The following is a 24,877-nucleotide window of genomic DNA, read 5'->3' on the forward strand; positions in this document are numbered from 1 at the left end:
ATGTAATCTGTCATAATATGAAACTTCACAAAAAAGTTAATTCACTGAATTGAGCATAGTATGTGACATCAGTATATGGTTTTTAAGGGGAAGATTATGTAATGATAAAACTTTGCTGTGATTTATAATAAACTGTGTCATGATTTTTAGTTATGCTTTGTTTCTTTGCGGAAAGCACCAAAACTTCAAAAAGAGCATTATCCACTGAAATTTCTTACATAAATCAAACTGGAAATAAGACACATTTTACAATTCAATTTAAGATCCCACAGAGACAATAATGTTGCAAGCTGTGCATTTTACGGAGTAATATAGTAATGTCTAGTTTGCATTTTTGAAAAACCAAATTAATCACACTTTATTGAATATGTTGAAGCAAACCTAAAATTCATCTATTATTAAAAAACTTGTGCAACAAACACAAACTATATTTTATACATAAAGGACAAACTCATTTATTCATTAGGTTAAAACACTTGGAGTTTGCATTTTGCAGCTACGAAAGAAATGACATTTTGCTATCTGTTCTCCTTTTTAAATTTTTCAAAGCATGATGTTCAGAGTAATCTGCTTGAAAAATTGTACTAACGCTTTAACATGGTATCAGTCCTGAAGGCTGCGCAGAAATCCCTGTGGAGTTGAAGGGGAGTCTTGATTTTTAAACTTCCTATGTTGGTGAATCACTGTAAAAAACAAATAGTCTGTTATCGTATATCTCACATAAATAACGTATTTTAGCCCTTCATAGATTAACCACAAGATAATAAACTTTATAGCCAATTTTTAGCTTGTGTACATCTCTTGAGCTAACATGCCTCTACACTAGTTTGAAGTAGAGTTTGTGTCTTTGAACTCAGCCGTGCTCAGACTGGAACATCAAAGAAGCGGGAATGAAATTTGGGCCTTGTTCAAATCTCACTGACTTCAATGGAAATGGGTCTTCCATCTTTTAAAGGGAAAGATATTTAAAAATGATGTGTACATCTTTTCCTGCTACAGAATATGGTTGTGAAATTACACATTCTGCATCTTGCAGAGTGTGTTAAGCTCTGTGTCTAGTTTGTATGCCAGGTACACAATGTCTACTACCTTTAACTTCATTTCTAGGAATTTTATTTCAAGTTATTCTAATGTCTTTGACAATTTTTTATTTTTATTTTTTTCCTTGGAGTTTTAATTTCTAGGAGGGTTTTTATCTATTCATGACTTGCTAGTTTTGGTGATTTTAATGTGAAAAATACAGCTTTCCTTGGAAACCAGTATTCATTATGTTGATTTTTGTCAGGAACTTAACATCATCTGTGTAAACAAAGTTCTTGGTTAAACTATTCAAACTGACTTTAAAGACTCAATAATCCTCAGCAACAACAACAACAACAATAATAAAATTACTTAAAAATAATTTTGGAAAACAGCCACAATTTTTGCAGTTGTTTTCTTTGAGTATCACAGAATCCTCTTGCTCATGTCTAATATTTAACTTCAAGGTCTGTGCCTAAAGTACTTATAATCTAAAATTAACATTGCTGATTTTCTTTACTTAAACAGCATGTGTTACAAAGTGTCAGTTTTCATGTTTTTTCTTATAAGAATAATGACAAATTTGACAACACATAATACATGTTTTTTTCTCTTTGAACATGCATATGCGGACTATGTCTCAAAATAAAAAAATAAAAATAAAAAATCCAGCAGTGCTTATGAGATATTTTTGAGTCTGCTATATTTGATGTTTTTAGCAAGGCGCAGACCTGAAAACCTTTTCTTAACACTGTTACAAGAAACTTTGTTCCCTTTTGAAGAGAGAGCATTGTGGTTCCTTGCATAATACCATGAAAGTGGTCATAGTGGAAGTTAATGTGTTTTTTTGATTGTTTATTGCACAACAAGCATTGTGCATTGAAGAAAAGACTGCACCAAGATTTACATCCAGATCCATCTTATCTGACATAAGGTAGCTAAAACTTAGCAGTACAGACTTCTCTGTAATCAGTAATTATCCATAATGAATGCTCATGTGCAGTAAAAAACACTGGCAGCTCCACTGCTGTAGAGCAGTCACAAGCAACTTTCAGCCACCTGTTCACAACAGTAGAATCCATTGTATTTGGAGCCTTTTTTAATATGTTTTTGAGAAACTTAGGATGAAAGATGATCTACTACTGTCTTACAATAAGCGTGACAATGTGAAATGCTGGGCAGAAACTCGGGGAGAAACATCTTTGTTCATCTGGTATATAGAGGACTGAACAAATGCCAGGGAGTAGGCATCTACTGCTGGTCTTTAAAGGCCAGCATCCACCTCATTATTGTGTGATAACCGCCAGTTATACACTCATCCAGAAAGCAAAACGCTTGGGAGTACAGGTTATCTTTGTCAATATTGTACTATGCTAATGGAGAGGGATTGATGGAACTAGGAAAAAGAAGCAGGTAGTTGCTTGTGTCTTTTTCTTAAGCACTGGAAAAGCCTACTGTCTTTATTTTAATAGATGTAATGGGTCTAAGTGTAAATCAGTGTCAAACACTATCTTGGCTCTTTTGTCTCTTCCACAGTAGGTGAAAATTTTTGGTCTTTAGTCATCACTGTTGATAACAGTGCTCGATACTTTCTGGAATAATGAAAATTAAGCAATTTGTTTTAAATAGGTTAAAATTGTGATGGCTTTGCATTTAAGAAGTGAAATGAAAATAAAATAAAATAAAATAAAATAAAATAAAATAAAATAAAATAAAATAAAATAAAATAAAATAAAATAAAATAAAAATTAAAAAAACCAACAACTACAAAATAATTACAAAAAGGCAGTGTAATTCCAAGAAAACTTTTAAGAAATGTACTTATATGTGTCATTTTCATATTCCTTCTTAAATCCAATTTCATAGTTTAGCTCCTTTGCATTAAGATTTGGCTTTGATCATAGTTGTAAGGCTCCATCAAGAAACACAGTAGCAGTATTGAATGAGATAGGGTACCAATTTATCACAAAGTAGGAAAACACTGGTAAACTAAATTTCAAAGAGAAAATGACCATTTTTACATAAGCTGCATAATTTGTGACAGGTAATTGCAGTGGACTGCTGTCTCTGTATACCCACAATTTGTTACAGTATCTTCCCTGTGTAAGCCTTCTAGGGCTAGAACCATGCATCTGGTCTAAGCATCACATATTTTCACTGCTACTACTGCTACTACTAGTCATATGAGTCACACCAGTCTCTTCTGTCATCATTGTCCTGAGAAAACAATACATTGGGTATAGGAAGAGTTTTGGAAATCCAGAAGATTTGGGATCCTTGAATTCTTGAGTAATGATTTCCTTCTTTAAGGAGCAGAACATGAGGGTGAAGTTTGCTGTGAACTTACTGTAGGATAATGAGATAGTGAATGACAACTGTAATAATGACATGCTTTGTGGCAAACACTGCAAAGTATGTGTTAAACAGCAATGGACTCAGTATGATTCATGGTCTGTTTTTGTTTGCTAGACTGAATATACTGGCACCAACACTGCTTGGAGTGCATTCTCTGTATACAAATGCAAGGAGGATATTTACTAGTGAATTTCATGCTGAGAGTTTGTTGCATCCTTTGTGTATTTACATGTGTGGTTTGTGCCTGTCTACATAATGGTAGACAGATGTACACACAGCACACAGATATGTGCATATCTGTATGCCTTTAAACAATACTGAAGCTGTGAAGTTCAGTGTCTAAAAGTAATAAAAGGGGCTTTTTTGTTGTTGTTTTTAATTTTCATTGGATTCCTTTGAGGTGTGAGAGCTTCCATGCTGTAAACTTACAGAAGATGGCCCAGGTGGCCAAGAGGGCCAATGGCATCCTGGCTTGTATCAGGAATGGTGTGGTGAGCAGGACTAAGGAAGTCATCCTGCCCCTGTACTCAGCATTGGTGAGGCCTCACCTCGAGTACTGTGTCCAGTTTTGGGCACCTCAGCAGAAGAAGGACATGGAGGTACTGGAGCAGGTCCAGAGAAGGGCAACGAGGCTCGTTAAGGGCTTGGAGAATCAGCCCTATGAGGAGAGACTAAGGAAGCTGGGGCTGTTTAGTCTGAGGAAGAGGAGGCTGAGGGGAGACCTTATTGCCGTCTTCCAGTACCTGAAAGGTTCTTACAGTGAGAGTGGGGCAGGTCTCTTCTCACTACTGACTTGTGACAGGACGAGGGGAAATGGCCTCAAGTTGCGCCAGGGCAAGTTTAGGTTGGATATTAGAAAGAACTTCTTTACAGAAAGGGTGGTTAGGTACTGGAATAGGCTCCCCAAGGAGGTGGTTGAATCGCCATCCCTGGATGTGTTTAAGAGCCGTTTGGATGTGGTACTCAGGGATATGATTTAGCAGAGGTTTGTTGTTGTGGTATTGTTTTGTGGTTGTTTTTTAAAAGATAGGCTACTGGTTAGGCTGCGGTTGGACTTGATGATCTTCAAGGTCTTTTCCAACCTGAGTAATTCTATGATTCTATGATTCTAAGATGCTTTGTAAGAGCTAAAAAATGAAGATTATACCATGGTGGGTAGGCTAAAGCAGCACAACCATCTTGAAAGAAAGACAATTCCCAAACTTTTGAGTTAGCTCCTGCTTAACAGAGGAGGAGGAGGCTTCGGAGTTATTGCAGGCTTCTGGCATCCCTGTGGTAGTTGTGTGGTACAAAAGGGACATGGCATGGATCAGGAACACCCTTTTCCTGAAGCAGAATTCAGGCATCCCAGCACATCACTGGGGCAAAGGCAGTTTTTTCTGGAAAGGAAACACTGCCATGTGCTCCACAGAGCATCTGAAACATGTTGCAGATGGTGGGGTTTCATGCAGCCCAGTTTTGGTTATTTTCACAGGAAGCAAATGATTTAATTGCTGTGAAACTTCACTCTTATATTTGCTGGAGACTGGAGAAGATATTTATCTGTTTATGAGTAAGAACTGATTGTGGATCATTAAGCTGCGCTTTCTAGGAAAATGAATGAAAAATCAATGAGTGAAAGTCTGGATTATAATGATTAAGAAAGTGCTCTGTGCCCCAACCTTGCAGAGATATACAGTATGTAGTTCATTCAGCATTTGTGTAGAAAATTGAAATATTCCCCTTTAGTTCAACAGATTTTCTTTTTAAATGATCAGAAAATATGACTGCCTGAAATATGTCAGCTTCTCTGGCTTTGTCTAAGTGTACAAACACCAGCCTTGGAGGAGCTTGCAAGGGGCCTGTTCAGTCCTTCTAGTCCAGTGCAACTTTCATCTCTCTTTTTTTTCCCTGTGTTGTAACACTACAGAATAAGATGGGGCAGTCTTCTCAGACTGATTGCATGTATCTTTCTGTTTACAGAAGACATTAGGAAACTTCTGTTTCTTACATCATGGACTTTGCGTATATGCATTTTGCACTTATGTGTATTTACTAGGGAATTTCTAACTTAAATGGATTTTTATTGGTAGATTAAATTACAGGACCACCAGCTGTGCTTAGGTTTCCTGAAAATCTGCAGGATTTTTCCCTTTCAGTTAAACCTTTTTGGTCATTTGAAATAATTCTTTATTAAAATAAAGAAAAGAGGGAGTTCATATTACTAAATTAGTATCTGATGTATTGCATTCCCTTTCTTTTCTTTTGTTCTGTTGTGTTTGTTTGCTTGTTGAAAATACATATAATTGCTGGATTAACTAATGAGTGAGGGAAAAAAATCCACAAAAAGTACTTATGATTGTAATCAAGATGTTCACTAATTTTTTTTTTTTTTATCATGTTTAATAAGACAAACAAATTTTTTATGTGCTTATTTTGGTTGATTTCTTATAGCACATCAATAGTTACATCATAAAAACTCTACCTCAAGGAGGTACCTGCACTCTTATCATACAGCATTTTATAACTATCCTAATAAACCTTATAGCATCTATGAAATGAAATAAATTGAAGTATTTGTGGAAGGAGACAAATGGAAGGTTTATTTTTAGGCAAATGTCACACAGCCTATGACTGAGCTGCCGAGCTTTCACTTGCATTGGACAGTTTCATTATTCATTACATTGAATTTTAAAAAAGCTTTTCCTGTGTTAATCTCTTTGGTGAAATAATGAAGGATTAGTGTAAAGTATGAAATATATATTCTATGGGATTCACTGCCACTGTAAAAATTATTTCACTTACTACTCTATATAAATTCAATTTTTTGTAATTCATGATTAAGTATATGTACTCTGATATTCAGCTTGTACAATTCTATCTTATTTCCCAGAATTACTTGTTTGTACTGCAATTTTTATTTATCAGAAGTTAAATATGATAAGTGAAGTAAAGTGGGAACAAGTCTGGCTTGCAGTGCAAACTATGGTTATCATTTCTCTCTCATGGCCAAGAAAAACTTATGTAATAAAATTAAGACAGTAAAAGAAGCAGTCAATATGTTGGAGGCCAAAAACTCCTTTTTCTTTTGAGTTTGAGTCTGTTGTCTGCAAAGAAGAAAGTATATGTGATTACAAAGGTTCTCATAATTTCTTTTTACATGTCTGTGGGAAAACGTGTATCAAATAAGTAGTCTTATTTTATTTATTTATTTATCAGAATTATTTTCTATATCTATTTGTTCACTGTAATTGCAACAGCAGAACTACAAATACCAGGCCCATAAGTCCACTATGTTAGATAAAATTTGAAAAACTTTCAATTATCAGGCTGGATTGCTCATGGTTTATTTAAGAGCATAAGCACAATTATCTAACCTTAAAACAACAAGGCAAAGCTTCATGAGGAGAAAAAAGAAAAAAAAAGAAAAGAAAAAAAAAGAAAAAGAAAAAAAAAAAAAAGAAGAAGAATGCTTACAGTAGAACATAACATAAAGTGTTGCAGGGAACGCTTGGGAAACTTATGATTTCCCTATGTGACAGCAGTTGTTCTCCCATACATTTTGTGATCTCAGAAGAGGTAATAATGCTATTTTTAAGATATCAGCAGTATGAGACAGACACTATTTACATAATGCAAAGTTTTATTTGCTTTTAAAAGCAGTGACACAGAGGCCTTATAAAAGTATTCTTATCTATAAATGTCTGTTCTTTATGATTCTCACAATACTGTTTTGGTAGGTAAGGTAGCAGGTAAGGAAACAAGGGCTAAAGTTGATTTCAGCAGACCAAATTGAATTATACAACAACGAAATCACAAATCTATAGCAATCAAGTCTAAAGAAGAAGGATTTGATTTGAAGAGTAGCATGAGAGCTTCCACAACATCACATGCTAAGATTACTGACTTTTAACATGCTATTATGCATATTTTCCAGTGGACATAAATAGTGCAGATAGTGAAGAATAGTCCACTTCAGAAAAATGAGCCAACACAGCTGATACTGATGCTTTGTTTGGTAATCGTTGCTGAGATACAATTTGTTTCAGCAAACACAGGAGATAACAGCAGGCTTGTTTGAAAGATTAGGGGGACTGAAAGAAGATCAGTAATACCAAAAATAAATGAACAAACAAATAAATAGGTTTGAGTTGGTAGTAGAAATTCAGACTCCTTTGTCTTTTTGCCACATGACACTGCCCGTGTATGTAATAATATTAACTGTTTCAGGCTCTGAGCTAGGGCCAGAACTCACTTGCGTACAGATAAGCAGAGTCCTCTCCAAGATGCCATAAAATAAACAAGTTTTTTAATGAAACAAAGAGAAGACTTGAGGGCCTGAAAGATGATCTAGTTTTAACTTTAAAATTCACCTGTCATCAAGACAAGTTTGACTTAGTTGCTTAGACATGGGTATGTTTCTACTATTTTAGATACCCAGGAGTATGCTGCCTTAATTCCATCTCCAGGTGACTTGCAGGCACCGTGTTGTACTCACCAACCCTGTGAGAAAATGAAAAATCATTTTAGCTGTCTCATATGGTGTGTGTTTGGGGAACTGAACTGAGTCTGGGAGGAGAGTCACTGCAGTCACTAGAGCCATGAGATTCAGATTCAGCTGACCAAAGATACCTACCTCTGATGAAGTGAGCTCAACAGTTCTCTAGATCCTTAGCTTACTTTTGTAGGAACATTAATTTAGACAAACTGAATGCTAAATGGAACAGAATGAGAAAAGAAAAGGAAAAGGAATAAAGAAATAGGAGATGAGTTTCTAAAAATGAATCTAATGTGCTTAAATCAGAGTTCGCAAGGCTGATAGCATACAGTCTAGTTTTCTGCTTCATTTTCTTTTACTTGGCTGCATTACTTTCCAGTCCAAAATTATTTTTGTTTATTATTACCATCCTTAGCTACCTAATTGTGCTACTAATGAGTACAAATAATCCAGGCATCAGGCTCTTACATATCCAGTTTAGTGTACAAATAATGGTTTGTTGCATAACTGCTCATTATGGGAGAAAGTAGTTGATGTTATGGAAAATACATGCTGGAATATTAGTTACTGGGAAAAACACTCAATTCTGTAATCTCTTAAATTATTAACATGTATTGTCATTTTTGTTCCATCAGACGGTTCATGATGAGACATTTTGAGCTCAGTTGTTAAATGTGTACTAACATTTGGAACTTCAGTTTCAAACTTTTAAGTGCACTTTAGCACATGAAAGACATAGCTGGCTACTGGGTTGCCTTTTAAAGCGCTCATGTATGGAGTTTGAACACTTAACATTAAGCATCTACATTTCCAAATCAAGTCCCTTGTGCTAGAAAGCCTTGAAAATGCTACTCTGGTCAGCCTAGTGCAGCATCAGTTGAAATGCAGTGTAAGTTTGAATGCAATGTAGAGCTTCCAGTTGCTGCTTCAGAAAGTGTTGTGCTGAATCTGGAATACTTTGCATAATTTAATTAATTATGCCACTAAAAATGATTTTCTCTCAATTTAAAGCAAACAGCTTTTATGAGGGTGAACTGCAGCACCCAGGGATATCAGGTGTCCAGACTTTTAATCCTATTACAAAGACTTGACAACTACTGATGAAAACTGGAAAAAAACATATGCCTCCAGCAGGGCAACAAGTGATGAGGAAAAAGGAAACACATTTTTTATGCTCTTCGGTAACAGTGTATGCCTTAAGACTAAATAAAATACAAATAGTGACAGAACATGTAGCTAGCACTTAGCACTTAGTTGTGCAGACAGTGAGTAGTGTCCATGGAATTAAATTTATTTTGCTTTGACATTAATGAAATTTACTGTTTCCTCTGAGTGGAAAATGGTTATGCTTAACTAATGTAAGAAAAACACAGCAAATGGCCAGGACTACTTGTTTCTGTCTGTCCACTTAAAAGTGTTCAGGAGTGCAACAGCATGTAGTTTGAAAGTGGTTCCTAATATTATGGTTTGGATTCTAGGACTCATTATAAACAAATCTTCACAGACAATACCAAACTACAAGTATTAAGCAATCTGTCGTTGACTAGACACTAACATTAGTGCTTTGCTATCTGAAGCTTGTATTCTCTATCCCAGTTTATTATTGGCTTTGATATCATTCTGAAATAGCAGACATTATAGTTTGGAAGCAGAAAGGGGTACTAATTTTAAAAAGCTCTGATTTCTGAGCCACATAATCAGTACCATAACTGGCAATCTTTGACTAACCTTGCAACTTTCAGTGACTGCATTAGGAAAGTTTACAGTGGAATTGACACCCATCTTCATACTGAGCATCAGTGTATAATATTAAATTAACTGTACTGCAGATAATCTCTGTAGTTAATAGGGAAAATATCACTGGGAGTTCACCAGCTCTATGAGATGGAAATACAAAAGTTTTCTGTGTCTATCATGTTAACAAATGCTCATATATTCACTAACATGTTGTATATTATATATATATATATGTAATCTCTCTATATATTCTGTATATAAATGGCACATATGTATGTCAGCATATTTCTATGGGAAAGTTAAGAGGAAAAATACTTAAAGGATTTGTAAAATGCTGTCCTGGTTAAGAATTCAATAACTTTAAGTGTAAATTCAAGAATTTTGCCCCAGGTGTGAAACGTATTTTACCAACTGTGTGTACTTTTCTACTTATTTTAAAGAACAGAAATGTCCAAATAATAGTTTTCAGTGGATGGTGATTGGGGAATTTGTAGCTACAAAAGCAAAACATTTTGGCCTAGATTCATCTTACTTAAGCCGTAAAAGTCTAATCCATCTGTAAAAGCTTTCTCTGCATTTACTGAAAAGATGTAGCCAAGCCCAGAGGGCATTCTTTCCATTTGTCTCCTGTGGTCTTTCCCTCTCCATTTCGTGTAGGCAAGTGTGCATGTTGGCATTACCTGGTCACCAGGCAGTACTGATTTCATCTGAATCACATGATAGTTCCACTTGTATTAAACTAACCAACCAACACACAGGACTTACGTTGGCTGCACATTAGCTACAGCAAGACAGCAATGAGCATGAAATGGGAGCTGCATGGACAAGCAGGATGTATTCTGATGCAACATCCACCAGAAAGAAAGTTCCTAAACTTTTCCTTAATGGGTGCAAAAACTTAGATTGGACTTCTTTGTGCCCAGTATATGACATTATATAGTCAGATTTTTGGTGGTTCTTTTGTAATGAAGCCCTAAGCATCATAAAAGCACTTAAACATTTTATGTACTCAAAGATGGGTTGAATGGCCCTTTGCTGCTACCTGTCCTCTTCTGTTAAATACATGCTGGTATCAACACCTACATTTTGTCTTAAATTAATTGAGATGAACTCACTTTTTGTGTTTAATTCTTATTTCTATGGTCAGAATTTTTACTGAATGAACATTAGATTAAATGAAATGTGTATGTCACAGCAACAATACACAAAAAAAAAAAAAAACCAACTAGAAATTTCAAGATTTTTTTTTTTTTTTTCCTGCTGCTATTAAGTTCTTTCATTTACGTATGTATTCAGTTGTTCTCAGAATTTGAGAAAATATATTCACTTACCAAAGGTGGCAAGACTCCAGACAGATTAATCAGAGTGGCTACATACACTGCATAAAGGTGATGACAATTTTTGTAAAATAATAAAAATATCTAACATAATTGATTCTTTTCATTGTTTCATGAAATTGCTTTCTTTGATTTTGGGAGTTTGGACTGAATTTTCATTACCTACTTCTGAACAATTTATGCTGGGATTGAGATAGTATTGAGCTAATGACTTAGGATTTATATTGAGCCTTAACTATCTTCATGAAGTAACAAGGGAAAGAAAATCACAGCAATAATGGAGTGTTTTTTCATTATAAACTGAGTTGTACAGCTCTTACAATCAGGTTTTTAATAGATGTAGAGAAATTAAATTGGAATTCTACCAACTTCTGTGCTTTTGCCATCCCATAAAAATGATGTAAAAAAAAAAAAAAATAAAAATAAAAAATCAAGACTAATGTGCTAATCCCTTTTCTACCAAAGTGAGGACAAGGTGCTGTTAGGTTTTGTTCTTTTTTCAGGCCCTGTTTATCAGGTAGTAAGACGTATGCAGGAAAACATTTAGAAATATGCACTTCACTATAATCCCTAGTGCTAAATTTAGACTAAATCAGTTTTGACTTATCAAGACTTATCAGTTCTCATGAAAGTTGTAGCAAGTTCCAGTAAGGAAGATGGCATTGCATGCTATAGGAAAAGGGGATAGATCATATATTCTTGATGTGTATCAATTCTGCTGAGAATGCATGCAATTAGGGATATTAATATATTCAAACATTGTTTACTGATTGTGTATGAAATACCTACAAACTCTGAATGTGTAGGCATGGTCAGTCTCAACACTGCATCTTTGTGTGCACAATGAAGAATATGTTTTCAGAACAAATCTAAAAATTAATATTTTTAAGTAAGTGTCCTTTAATTGTATTCTCCCATTTAATCCCATGGTTATTTTTTTATCAGGGAATCTGCAATAATAAAAAAGAATATTTCACAAATGTTGGAGCTCATCTCAACTCTAATTTTTCCACATTCTGTTCCTCTAGCAAAAGACTTCAGGAATCATTAAATAATTGCATATATTTTAATTAATCATATGAAACAGAAATTGAATATTCAACACTAAAATGTACACCAGGCGTGTATGAACGTATTCAGTAACTGATTTTTTTAATTAATTTCTACAGTGTTTGTTCATTCATGAATACAAAAGAAATAATAATGTGGTTTGAATTTGTATTGACATAACAGGCAAAATTCGTTGTTTTAGACTTAATAAGCACATATAAAACAAATTTTGCAAATAGTTTTTTTTCCACTTAATATCAATGGCAAAAGTATGTGTAAAAATATTAATACATCAAACACAAACTTCACATGAAGGAGCATAACTCTAATACATTTAGGTTTGTGCTCTGGCTAGACTTGAAAATTTATCCTTACTTCTTCTTTAGTTGGTGAAAAAACAAGCAAACAACAAAGCCTCAAAAAAGTCCTTCCCCCACCCCACATATTCAAAAAATAAAATAAAAACTATTCCTTGCACAAAAAGTTAAATTACTGGCCTCCCTTTAATATTCAGACATCTAAAATTTTAGGGTCCTCCTTCATCCAAATAATATATATTCATTCCCCACAGGCAGCAGTGATGGTTCTTGGGATAAAGAAAAACTTCAGTCTCCCCCCACCCAAGGATCACAGGCCTCTATTAACCACCCCAACTTGCCTGGACAGCATAATGTTCCAGTTAGCCATCCTCTCAACCCTCTTCAACAGAACCACCTTCTGCCAAATGGTACGGGTTGATGTCTTTCAGCGCTAATACCAGCAGTTTTCCAATTCTTTTCTTTATTTTCTGTTTACATAAATAGGCTATCAAAAATCAAAGATGTGGGGAATGTTAGAATATCTCCTTCAGAGTTACCACCAGGAGAAATGGAGATGAGAAAGAACAAATACGTATGCAAAACTTTGATAACCTGTGTATAAATTGCATAGTAATGCATTGCTAAGGCACCTTGCAGAATATATCAGAAAACCTAATAAGCTACTGTTGTTTATCAATCATACTGTACAACATTATATTTATATGAACAAGTTAAGAGGTATAGTCTTGTGTCTAAAAGCCCTCTGTTGTTGCTTGTGATTTACACCTGTATAACCCAGAGAAGAACCAACACATTTCTGCTTGAAATGTTAACCATCCATTAGTCTTGTCCATTATGAGAAAAAATTTAAAATGCAAAAATAAATAAACCTATTTCCTTCTTTTCTTCTTTTTCCTCCAGGATTGGAACTTCCGTTTATGATGATGCCCCACCCACTAATTCCTGTGAGCCTACCTCCAGCGTCTGTCACAATGGCAATGAGCCAGATGAATCACCTTAGTACCATTGCCAACATGGCAGCAGCAGCACAAGTGCAGAGTCCTCCATCCAGAGTTGAGACATCTGTTATTAAGGTAATGATATTAAAATAGAGGTAAAAATGCTGCACATTCATGTCTTTTACAAAGATGGATAGCTGGTAGACATTTTAAGGTAAGTCATGAAGTCAGTATGTATAAAAAAAAACAGTTTTTGTAGCTCTGAGAAGTAGGCTGCTGGTGTCCAGTTTTACCTTCTTGGTTCTCCCCTCTCATAATCAATATTAAAACAGTGCTCAACTTGAGACTGCTTTCATACAGAATAAACCACTTTGCGATTTCTTGTGCTCAACAGTCTGTAATCAAGTAGCATGTTCCTCAACATGTCAAGTAAAAGAATTCTTCATTGTTAAATTGGAACAGATCAAGACTGTCTATTCTTTCAAATTGTAATTCTAAGCATTTCAGCAGATACTCCAAGCACCTGCAGAAGGCTGAAAGGCTTGATACTTTGCCTCTTAATTGCCTAATGCTGTAAAAGAATGCATTAAAGTTGTGCAGAACAGACCCAATAATCCCCAGACCAGAACAGTAGTAGTATTGTAGAGAAATTTCAGCCTGAAACTTCCTACTCGTGTTAAGTTTTATTGCCTTCAAGAGCAGCAGCCTCCAGCCCAGAGTAATTTGGTTGTGGAGCTATGTAGTAGACTGTCTTTTCCCTCATTCTGACTGAGAATGGTCTGTATTCATTATACAGTCATTTCTCCTTTACCACTACATATACATAAATAAGTTTTAAAATGTACACAGACTTGTGTACAAACTTCCATATGTTAGAAGAGGACACGATGGCAAGGTTATTTGATACTTTATGACTATGAAATCTACGCTTTACTGCAATTCCTCTGAGAAGAATTGAGTGAATGTAAAATCTTTAGACATTCAAATTAGGAATTACAAAGGTTTTGAAGTTCCAGATGATTTAATTAGAGTGAAAAAAAAAAGTCAGCTCATTGAGACATTCAACATGCTTGTGCCATTCAGTCAAAAGAGTTGAGGCTAGTCTAGAAAAATATGATTTGTTGACCTAATTTTGTTATCTGCACTTTGAAATGTAAGATCTCCACTGGAGGCCTACAGTGGCACCACTGGCATATCTTTGATGATACAGAGTGTACAGACATTGCTTTTAGAAGAATTGTTTGTTGAGGTGCTATGTCAGTTATCTCCCTAATGTCTATCATACTCTTAAGGTGGATATTTGTATGCTCTGCTGAAAGTTCAGTTTGCTTGTATGGTAGTTTCTGCATCGTTGTTCTTCTGTTTTCACTTGAGCTATCTTTTGTAAGTGCAAGTTTGCTTATGATACAAAGCTGGGAGGAATGGCTGGTACACCTGAAGGTAGTGCTGCCATTCAGCAAAACCTGAACAGACTGGAGAGCTTAGCAGAGAGGAACCAGATGAGGTTTAACAGAAGCAAGTATAGAGTTTTGCATTTAGAGAGGAATAAATGCATGCACCAGTACAGGTTGGGGGATGACCTGCTGGAGAGGAGCTCTGCAGAGAGGGACCTGGGGGTCCTGGTGGACAACAGGTTGGCCATGAGCCATCACTTTGCCCAGGTGGTCAAAAAGGCCAGTGGCATGCTGGGGTGCATAAAAAAGGGTGTGGTCAGCAGGTCTGTGGAGGTGATCCCCTCTCCTTTGCCTGGTCAGGCCTCACCTGGAGTACTATATCCAGTTCTGGGCTCCCCGGTATAAAAAAGACAGGGATCTCCAGGAAGGAGTCCAGCAGAGGGCTACAAAGGTGGCCTGGTTCATCAGATCTACAGCTGTTTAATAGGTTCAAAAGTATTGGACTCTGAAAGAGAGACTATCATCCTGTAACTATGTGTATTATTTTAACCATAAACAGCACTGTAGCAGATTATTTTTCTTATCCTTAAAGTCATCAAAGTTCATTCTCGTAGCTCATCTAGTTAACCTAGGTGAAGGTTCTGAAAGTAACTAACAACTTTGATATTGAAACATTTTAGTAGTGTTTTGTAACCGGAAAGTTTTTGTTTGTTTGTTTGTTTGTTTGTTTCAAAAATGTGGCTTATTTAGGCATATGTTTATATTAATAATTGATGCTATTTATATCTTCTTTATCTGCTCATGTAATTTGAAAATTCAACCATCTTTTATTTATTCTAGTAAAATCTTCATCATAGAAGCCAACTTTTTTGCAGCTCCTGGCATAACATCTTGTGCGTTATTTAGCAAACCAGGTTTCATGTTCCCACCTGATTTTTACATAACCATAAATTAGAAAGTTGTGGATTTACAACAGAGTGTTTTTAGATGGCCAAATTTACATTTGTTCTATTTTTGAAGTGTATGCTCACTCAGGAATGAAATGCATATTTTTCAAAGTTTGTACATCTAATTTTGCTATTTTCAGTCACTATCAAAGTATCACCTTCAGTCACAACCTGTAACATTTGTCCTCAATACATTTATACTAAATGTAGATATGTAAATAAGAGTGATTATCTACCATCCAGAACTCATCTAAGTGTAAAATCTTCCTGCATATAATCATTTTAGTAATATTATGAGTGCTTAAGATCTGATACACGTTCCTACTCTTCAACACCTTTGTGAAACACCATATGTCCACATTTATGTCCTCTGCTTTTGCCTAGGAGAGATGAATATGATCACGTGGACAGAGACAACAGCCAAATAAGTGTGATCTTATTTTTTAATAGCAAACAGGATTGAAAGAGAAACCTGATCAACATGAAAGCATAAAGTCAACATTTGGGGAATTTTCTTCCCATGAACATGGACATAATGTCATTGGTAATTTACCTACCCCTCACTAGGAACAGCCAGAGGTGATAAGCTTAGTGTCTGTTAAGTTTTACGCACTGAGTGAGCAGATGAGAATCAAACTCTGATCAGCATACTTTCTGAACCTTGCACTGGTGATGAATAATAACTTATACTGCAACTAAAATAAATATTGTAAAGAATAGTTGTAAGTGAGAAGGACAAAGCTGTTTTTTCTTTATTTTTATAAGAATGGGTAAATAGTGAATTTGCTCTCTTTCATAAAAGTGTTTATTATTAGAGGCATATCTTCATTTCTTCTGTTGCTAATTTTTTAGACTTTTTGTTTTCATTATCTTCTGGATTAATCTTTTAACCCTTATTTTACTTAAATATTTTTCTTCAGTGACTATTTTTTCCACAAACTGTTTTTAAAAGACTGTGAATCATGATATTAGAGTTCATCATCATAACCTGAAATGTCAGTGTATGTAGATCACTCTGAAAGTAATGCCTCTGATTTTTTTTTCCATAGAAACTACAACAGATTCAGAGAACATAATAACACTTATAGATAGACCAGATTTTCAGCTACTTCTGTTTTCAACACAGTCATCACCATTAGCTGTGTTTTTTTCACCAGTGATGAACAAGAACATACACACTACACATGTAAAATCTGCACCAATGGAAGTGACTCACCATCACTGTTGTCACTGATGAAATGCACCTTCCTTCACCTAACTGTGCTCACATCAACTATTTGGTCTCCAAACACATTCAGCGAGGCTCAATGAATGTCACTGGGTGCCATGTTTTCCACGTGGAGGAGTTCAGTGATACATCTTTGCTCCATATGTGCTTCCCTGTCTGACGCCATTTTGGCAGACTATCCCTCTGTTGCGATCTGTCACATGACAACAAAATGTAGTGGAATGTTGGCGGGGAAGGTCAGCCTCTACTGCTGTTCCCCTAGCATCTGCCTCTGACACTGTGGGCCAACATCATTAAATAAGAGGGAATTATTTCTGGAATATCCCTTGTAGATTCAAAGGTACGGTATAAGATGTATCATAGTATCATAGTATCGTGTGAGTTGGAAGGGACCTTAGAGATCATCGAGTCCAACTCCCGGGTTTCGAGCCCTCTGTGTAGCGAAGCGGCACTTCTACCCCCTGTACCACAGGGGGGATTCAAACCCCGGCCCTCCGGTGCTGCAAGCAGCACTTTATACCACTGCGCCACCGGGGGCACACTGAAATGTATACGAGTTTAAACTCTGAAAGTTAGGTTCCCTAATATAAATCTCTACTCTGCAAAGTAATAATCCAAAATCACTTTATCTACTTAAGTAACTGAGAAAAAAGTTAAGTCTTTGTGTCTCTAGCTTATAAATCTGCCAGTTCACTGGATGGAAGAACTGACTCTTCAAACAATGCCACAATATTTTGATTATTTGCAGGCCTTTCCTTTCAATTCACTGTGTTCAGAGTTAGTGTTGTTATCTTTAAATTCATAAAACTTTGAATATCTTTCTATTACTGGGTTGTATTCATTTCTTCATAATAAGAAATTGGAATATAGCTAAGATTATGCTTTAGCCAAACGTTTTATTCTGCTGTGTTCAGAAGAAGAGAGACTAAGACAAAATTAGAAGTGAAGCCTTAGATAGCAACAGTTTGGAATTGGAGTTAGCACTGATAAAATCTCCAAAGTTATATTTTGGAAGAGTATTGTACCCTTTCAATCATGAGGCAAACACTAGATGTCTTTTTTGAATGGAATGTTTAGGTATATGAGTTGGATGTATAAGAGGAGGGCAACAAGAAGCAGGAATAGCAGATTCTGACAGCAGTGAATAGCAATATGACAGCTGTGACTTGGGGATGCTTGAGACGTGAGGTGGCTGCCATAACTTGCCCATGGTTTCAAAGGTTTCACTTGTTAGCAATTTCACCGCATAAGTTTTTTCAGCCAGCAGAAAGATATATGAAAATATAAAGTTCATGCCTCATATTAACAGTAACTTGAGATAATTCTATTTTGTAATAGTTAAAACAGAGCAGCAGAATCAGAAGTTGCACTATAGCTGCCTAACTTACGGAAGAAAGTAAGAATGTAGTGAGAAATGAAAAAGTAACTGAAGCTGAAAAAGTAACCATCAACACAGCAGCTCTCCACTGCATACTAAATAAATGAAAATAACTTTTTCAATGTATACCACAGCACTGGTTGCTTTACACTTGTTTATGAGGTTGTATCTTTTCATCCAAAACCAGACACTGACTATTGAATTATTTAATCAAGATAGCACCTGACAGATTTGTTTTAAAATATGTCTTCAGGCTATGAAGATCAAAGGGCTGATGCACCTCTTGTGTGCAGACAGGTTGAGGGAGTTGGGCTCATCCAGCCTGGAGAAGAGACAACTTTGAGGAGACCTCATTGTGGCCTTCCAGTACTTGAGGGGAGCTTACAAGCAGGCTGACAATTTATGTGGTATGATAAGTGACAGGACGAGGGGGAATGGCTTTAAACTAAAGGAGGAGAAAGAGAGAAAATCTAGGTTAGACATTAGGAAAAAAAAATATACTCAGAGGGCAGTGAGGCACTGGCACAGTCTGTCTGGAGAATCCGTGCATGCCCCATTCCTGGAGGTGCTCAAGACCAGATTGTATGGGGCTCTGGGTGGTTTGTTCTGATGGGTGGCTACATTGCCCGTGGCAAAGGGGCTAGAACTGGATGATCTTCAAGATTCCTTCCAATATAACCCATTCTATGATAAGTTTCTATGAAATTTGATTTCATATTAAAAAACAAAACAAAACAAAAAACAAACAAACAAAAAAAACAGTCTAGGTAAATACTTCAGCAGTAGCAGTAACGTAAATATAGTAAATACTCTACAATAAATCCTTTTATTTTTATTAGCTCCTGAAATATCCAGTATATTATAAAATGCTACTATTTCATTTTACTATTTTATTTGGGGTCTTCATGACCACAGAGAATAGGATACCTTAACATTGTACTTATGAACTTCTGTATAACAGCGAGAATCTCCAAACTAGTCAGGATCATTTACTTTTATTATTTTGAGTTAATATAAATATGTATATGAAAACATCTATGCACATCTTGTTCATTTAGCGTAAAAAAAATCTTAGGTCAAAGTGCAGCTGAACTCATATATTATGGCTTAATCAGCTTTATATTGGAGAACAGTGTCTCATTTTAATTATTCTATTTGTGTAATCAAAATTATGTATTTGAGTTTTAAAACTGATTGCTTTATTTTGAACTTAGCAAACAGTTTCTGGCAGGTTCTGACTGGGAATAATGTCTTTTTTTTTTTTTTTTAATAAAATGAAATTATTTTACTTAAATAAATATATTTCTTGCACACAGTTTGAAGCTAAAAACATCCATATGCTCATATGAATAGGTAGCTACAGATAGCAAACGATATAGCGAAGGTAGTCATTTTTTTTTTTGTTTGGCAATTTGCATGTGTGTAACAGGGAACTATGTATGTGATGGAAGATTAATGTGATGCAAAATGGCCATGAGGTACAATGAATGGGATTCATTTTGCTGTCTTCTATGACACAACTTATCGGGCCTGTTTTAGATTGCTACTTTAGAGGGAGGTGAATTGTACCTTGGAGGTGTAAATGTATGAGTAAAAAATGAGCCCAGGGTGACTAGCTCAGAAGTAGACATTTGTACTGTAGACAACTGCATTTAGTCAGATGAATCTCATTCTTGGTGTTTGGCTGGATGTACAGTTTGAATTGAATATGAGGAATGAATTCTTACTGCTGCTTCCTGAACTTGGATGGTTGCTTTACAGATAAGAGTAGATAATTAAAAAGAAGAAGGAAAATTCTGTCAAGTTGCCAGTGCAAAAGGGATACATAATTCAGTTTGAAGAGGCTTTTTGTATTATACTATGTTTGCATATGAATGCTGAAGGCCTCAGAAGAATACTCTGAATTTTTAATCCAAAACATGCATTTTCCAAAGCAAATATAATTTGCAAATTCAGAAAAAAAATACACTCAAAAATGAAGAAGGTACATCCACATAATAAATAAATAAATAGTCAATAATGTCCTGGTCCTGTGAAACTTAGTGCCTGTCTGGATCACTATATTTATGGTTGATTTCAAAGGATTTGTTTGAAGTACTGTTAAACAATTTCTTTGAAGTCTTCTATTTTTACTTCTTGACAGTTAACTTTTACTAATGTTCCCTATAATCACAAAGTAAACATACAGTCCTTTTTCCTATTAATTTCTTTCCACATTTTGTGTTGCGTCTTTACAATATTATGATGGAAATAATAATCAGATATGAGGTAAAATCAGTGAAAAATTGTGGATTAAAAAGCAAAATGGAAATCAGATTATCTTAAATTAGTTCAAAAGACAACAGAATTCAAGATGCTCAAAAATAGGAGAAAATGCTAGTGCCAATTATGTTATTTTCAGAAAATAAATCTAGTATTTTAAAAATTCATAAAATTAATAACAAAAAATTTTTAAATTCATGATTTTTGACTGAGTTTAGAAGTATATTGATAAGAAACAGATGAGAAACAGCATTTGCATGAGTGGGACATGAGCAAGATCTTTTTCAAGCTGATGATGTTAATCAAGTAAGGACATGGAAAATAAACATAGCATTCAGTTTGTTAACATCAATTTTACTAGTGACTGTGGAAGATAGGAAATACTTATTATCCCATCTCATTTTCAAATTTTTGTAATAAACTCTGATTTGTAGTCTGAAACTCAGAAAAAGATTAAACTATAAAAGCACCCTATATAAAAAGTACAAAAAATTGTCAAGGAGTTCAATTTTTTAACTAATACAGTGTCAGATAAGTATGTCATTTGGCAAGAAAGCTTGGAAATGCTTCTCACTTGAGTTCAAATGGTGTCTGAAGAAGTCTTTGCTTTGGTCATTTTGAAGATTATTATAATCATACTAGAAAAAAAGAAACAAACAACGACAACAACAACAACAACAAACACCACTGGAAGCCAGATGACTTCACAGAAAGTTCAAAATGTTATAATCTCTTCTAATAACAAGTGTGTTCTGTTTTTGTTTTTGTTGTTGTTGTTGTTTGTTTGCTTGATATCTTTTTAATATTTTTAAAAGTTGAAAATTAACCATGTATGAAATAATTTTTGTCATGTATTCATCCTCCAGTAAGAAGTCACTGAAACTACAGAAAAGTATGACACTGCAACTAAGCAGTTTTGTCTCCTGCATTTTAATGTCTTAAAGCATAAACATCCTTAATGGAGTTTATTCATCACTGAGGAGCATCAAGACAGCTCAGTAGTTTTAATAGTGATGTACATGTTCAGATACTCATAGTTGCATGTCTACTACTCAGTCCATGCCAAAAATGAAAGGAATCAGGCTCAAGAGATGAGTTGTACAGAAAAGCAAACTAGAACACAGCAGAAAGCTGAGACTGGAAATACCTTCAGGTAGCTTTAGAGGAGGAATATGCAGAAGATTAAGGCTGTACGTGCAAAAGTGGTTGGTTATTGGAAGTTTGTAGATTCAAATTTTGTCAGAAGGATTCTGGAATGGGGATGGCAAAGAATAAAAATATGCTTGAGGGAATGACTGAGATGATGAGATCCTTGAATATACACTTCCTTTTCCATCTTAAGAGCAGACGGATTAACCCTGTGTTTCCCTGAAATATATAATCTTGGGTAGTGTTATAGGCACCAACAACTGAATATCATCAAGTTTATCTGATGGTAGGTTTTGAGAAAGACTTCTGGTATTGATGCACTGTTCAAAAAATGAAAATCTGAATAGAAGGACATATATTATATTGGGAAGAAAGTATGGCTTTCTGAATGCAATTACTGATATATTCAGATAAATCTTAATCAGTGATAATTTAGAAGGAATTTATAGTATGGTCTTGGCATCTTGTAGTATGGGCTCATGTTACATGGTCTTTGCATCTATGTGAAGTGTTTTTCTAAAAATGTAGAGGAATGTTGTTAAGTACAGCAAGACATCCTTATTTTACATGAAGAAACTGAGATGATATTAAGTTGTGGGTAATGTGGTATTTTTGGAAAACATGAGTGGCTTCTAATTCTAGAGCTGACTGTTGATCTCTCTGTTAAAAGCTCTGTTCTTCATAAGTAAAAAAAAAAGCCCATTGTCGCAAGAACAATTCTGCTAATTATTAAGTGGACTAATATTGAGGGTATGTGACTTGTAGCGTCAGTGGAGTAAGAGTACTGGAAAGGACACTGCAGTCCTTATAGTGAAGCTTTGTATATGCTAGGATAATTTTTAGAAGTGTTAAACATCAGATTCTTAAATATTCAGAATTCATTATTTCTATCAGATTGTAAAGAACATTGAACTAAAGAACTCTCCAGATTTGTTCCTTAAGAGTGTGTAATTTGTTTGCTTAGTATGGCTTTATGGCTTTCAGTTCTGATGCTCGATTGGAAGACCTGTCTATTTGGAAAAACTGTGTCACCATATCTCAAATTGCAACATGTGTCCTAAGTTGCCATCACTTTTTCTCATAAGTACACGTAGAAACAAGTAATGTTTAAAAAAAAAAAAAAAAAAAAAAAATGAAATGAGGAAAAAAATGTGGCTAGTTGGGGTTACATTTTGCATGTCATAAATATTTCTGGTGTAGGGAACCTGCTTTGGCAGGGGGGTTGGACTCAATTGATCTCTAGAGGTCACTTCCAACCCCTACAATTCTGTGATTCTGTGATTCTGTGAATTCTGCATATATTGTTTTCTGGTAAATACTGGCAGTTGTGTTCAGCATATCAGCCAGTGTGTGCAAGCATAATGCTTTTAGGCTTTTTGCTGCCACTCCTGAAGATGACAGGTCATCTGTTGTAGATCATGTGAGCCTGACATGGACATCTCAGAATCCTTTGATGTTTGAAACAGAACTCAGTGCTTGCACATGTGCGCTTGAACTGATCCATGATATTCGGTTTTGGATGAGACTACAATGACTTTATCGTCTGTATCTCATTCGATTGAGAAACCCCTTCATTCAAAGGATAGGTGTCTCTGAAGTTTCATATCTATTTAACATGTCTAAACTACATTTCAATATCAAAATGCAGATGTGTCTATTTCAAGCAAAACAGATTTTAGCAAAAAATTATAAACTAAATTTATACAGGTTTTTTTTTTTTTTTTTTGCTGTTGTTTTGTTTTTGTTTTTTTTTGTTTTGTTTTGTTTTTTGTACTTACTGGTTTTGTTTGCTGGTAGTCAAGTAACATAATCCTACTATAAGGATTCTAACATAGTAAATTCTTTTCACACAAACTTAACTGGCACTGTGCAGAATTTATAAAAAAGTTCTGATCACCTGAGTTATCTAGTGAACACTGTTTTGCACATTTTCTTTCCTGAGGAACTTTAAAATGAAGCCACTGTAAATGTGAAGTTAATATTTTACCACAGATAGAGTCTTTATTTTATACACAAAATAAGGGAGAATGCTTATATTGTTATTTCAAAGCCATTATTTATCACTCTGACTTTTTAGAGTTACGGAGTATTTCCATATCTTAGTAGCAGAACTTCCATTTCTTACTGCAGCTAGTTTTGATAATGACGAAAAATTGGTATAGACTGTATTATTGATTGTGGAATTATGAAGCAAGGATATAAAAATGAGTTAAGTTATTCGATTAATACATTCTGCATAGTTTAATCCTTTTTTTTTTTTTTTTTTCTTTTTCATGGAATTAAAGGGCCTTTTACAAATGAATTGATAAAGCCAGTGTATTTAGTTTTCTCATAGAGTTTGTCTGCTGTGTCATATTATATGTGAATAAAACTCATTATCTGTTTTGTTTGCACAATAATTATATTTTGTTGTCCTGTAAATTCCTTTTACTCTCACCGTCTCATAATGCGTGCTGTAAAAGCACACATAAATAAATAGGATAAACAAATTAAGCTGTTTAAATAAATTAATTTACTCTGCAGCTCTGTATTCAAATCTTACATGCTCACTGGATTTCATTTTAATGAAACCCTTCTAAGAACAATGCACTGTAAGCCAAACAGTGAAATTATGTATTAATTTAATGATTAAATATACTGTGTTCCAATTCATACCAAATCTGTACGTTGTGCATACTTAAATCCTCCTAAATCTAAAGAAATAAATCTTCTACATTTGGAAAGCATCTGTGTTATAATCCTCCTCTTGAATACCCAGTTCATGGATATATAAACACAATCAAAGTCAAAATATGTCTAGAGCTATGATGCAGTTAAACTATTCTCATCAATGTTTTTGACTTAAAAATCTGAGATTATTAACTACTTAAACATTTTGAAGCACTGTTCTGAAAGGTCTTCTCCCACTTCATTAATAGGCCCATTGAGTCCCTTTGCAAATTTAACAGACATTTATTGTAAAGCTTACCTGGAACAAATCTATTGATTACTGTAAATAGTTGTGCTGCTAAGCGTCATAGGAATGCATTCAACAGAATTAACATTCATCTTACTGCTATGCATGAAGAATAATTACTGTTACAAAATCAATGTAGACTGTGAGGAGCATGATTCTCTTTTCAGAAAAACTGTTTCAAGATATTTGTAACTGGAAGTTTTAATACATGTTATTGAACATACAAAGTGCATTATTTCGTTACTGAAAGATTTTAGTGCATTTGTGCATTTGAACTCAGAATTGCTACTTAAAAATTATCTGTTTTTATAATTACTTGGCCACACCAA

General features: G+C 34.9%; 1 protein-coding gene across 7 annotated transcripts in view; it reads left to right on the forward strand.

Annotated features, from left to right (window-relative positions):
- Positions 1-24,877, forward strand: part of DACH1 (dachshund family transcription factor 1) — a 350,269-nt gene that overhangs the window by 222,674 nt on the left and 102,718 nt on the right. For 4 of the 7 annotated variants that reach the window (XM_072354896.1, XM_072354906.1, XM_072354877.1 and 1 more), the window contains exon 4: positions 13,197-13,369. In XM_072354896.1, coding sequence (XP_072210997.1) covers positions 13,197-13,369 — 173 coding nt within the window. Of the gene's footprint in view, positions 1-12,547; positions 12,704-13,196; positions 13,370-24,877 lie in introns of all 7 variants that reach the window. The other 3 variants (XM_072354869.1, XM_072354855.1, XM_072354863.1) reach the window with 1 other exon arrangement.

Source organism: Excalfactoria chinensis, chromosome 1, assembly GCF_039878825.1.
Source record: "Excalfactoria chinensis isolate bCotChi1 chromosome 1, bCotChi1.hap2, whole genome shotgun sequence".
Classification (NCBI taxonomy): domain Eukaryota; kingdom Metazoa; phylum Chordata; class Aves; order Galliformes; family Phasianidae; genus Excalfactoria; species Excalfactoria chinensis.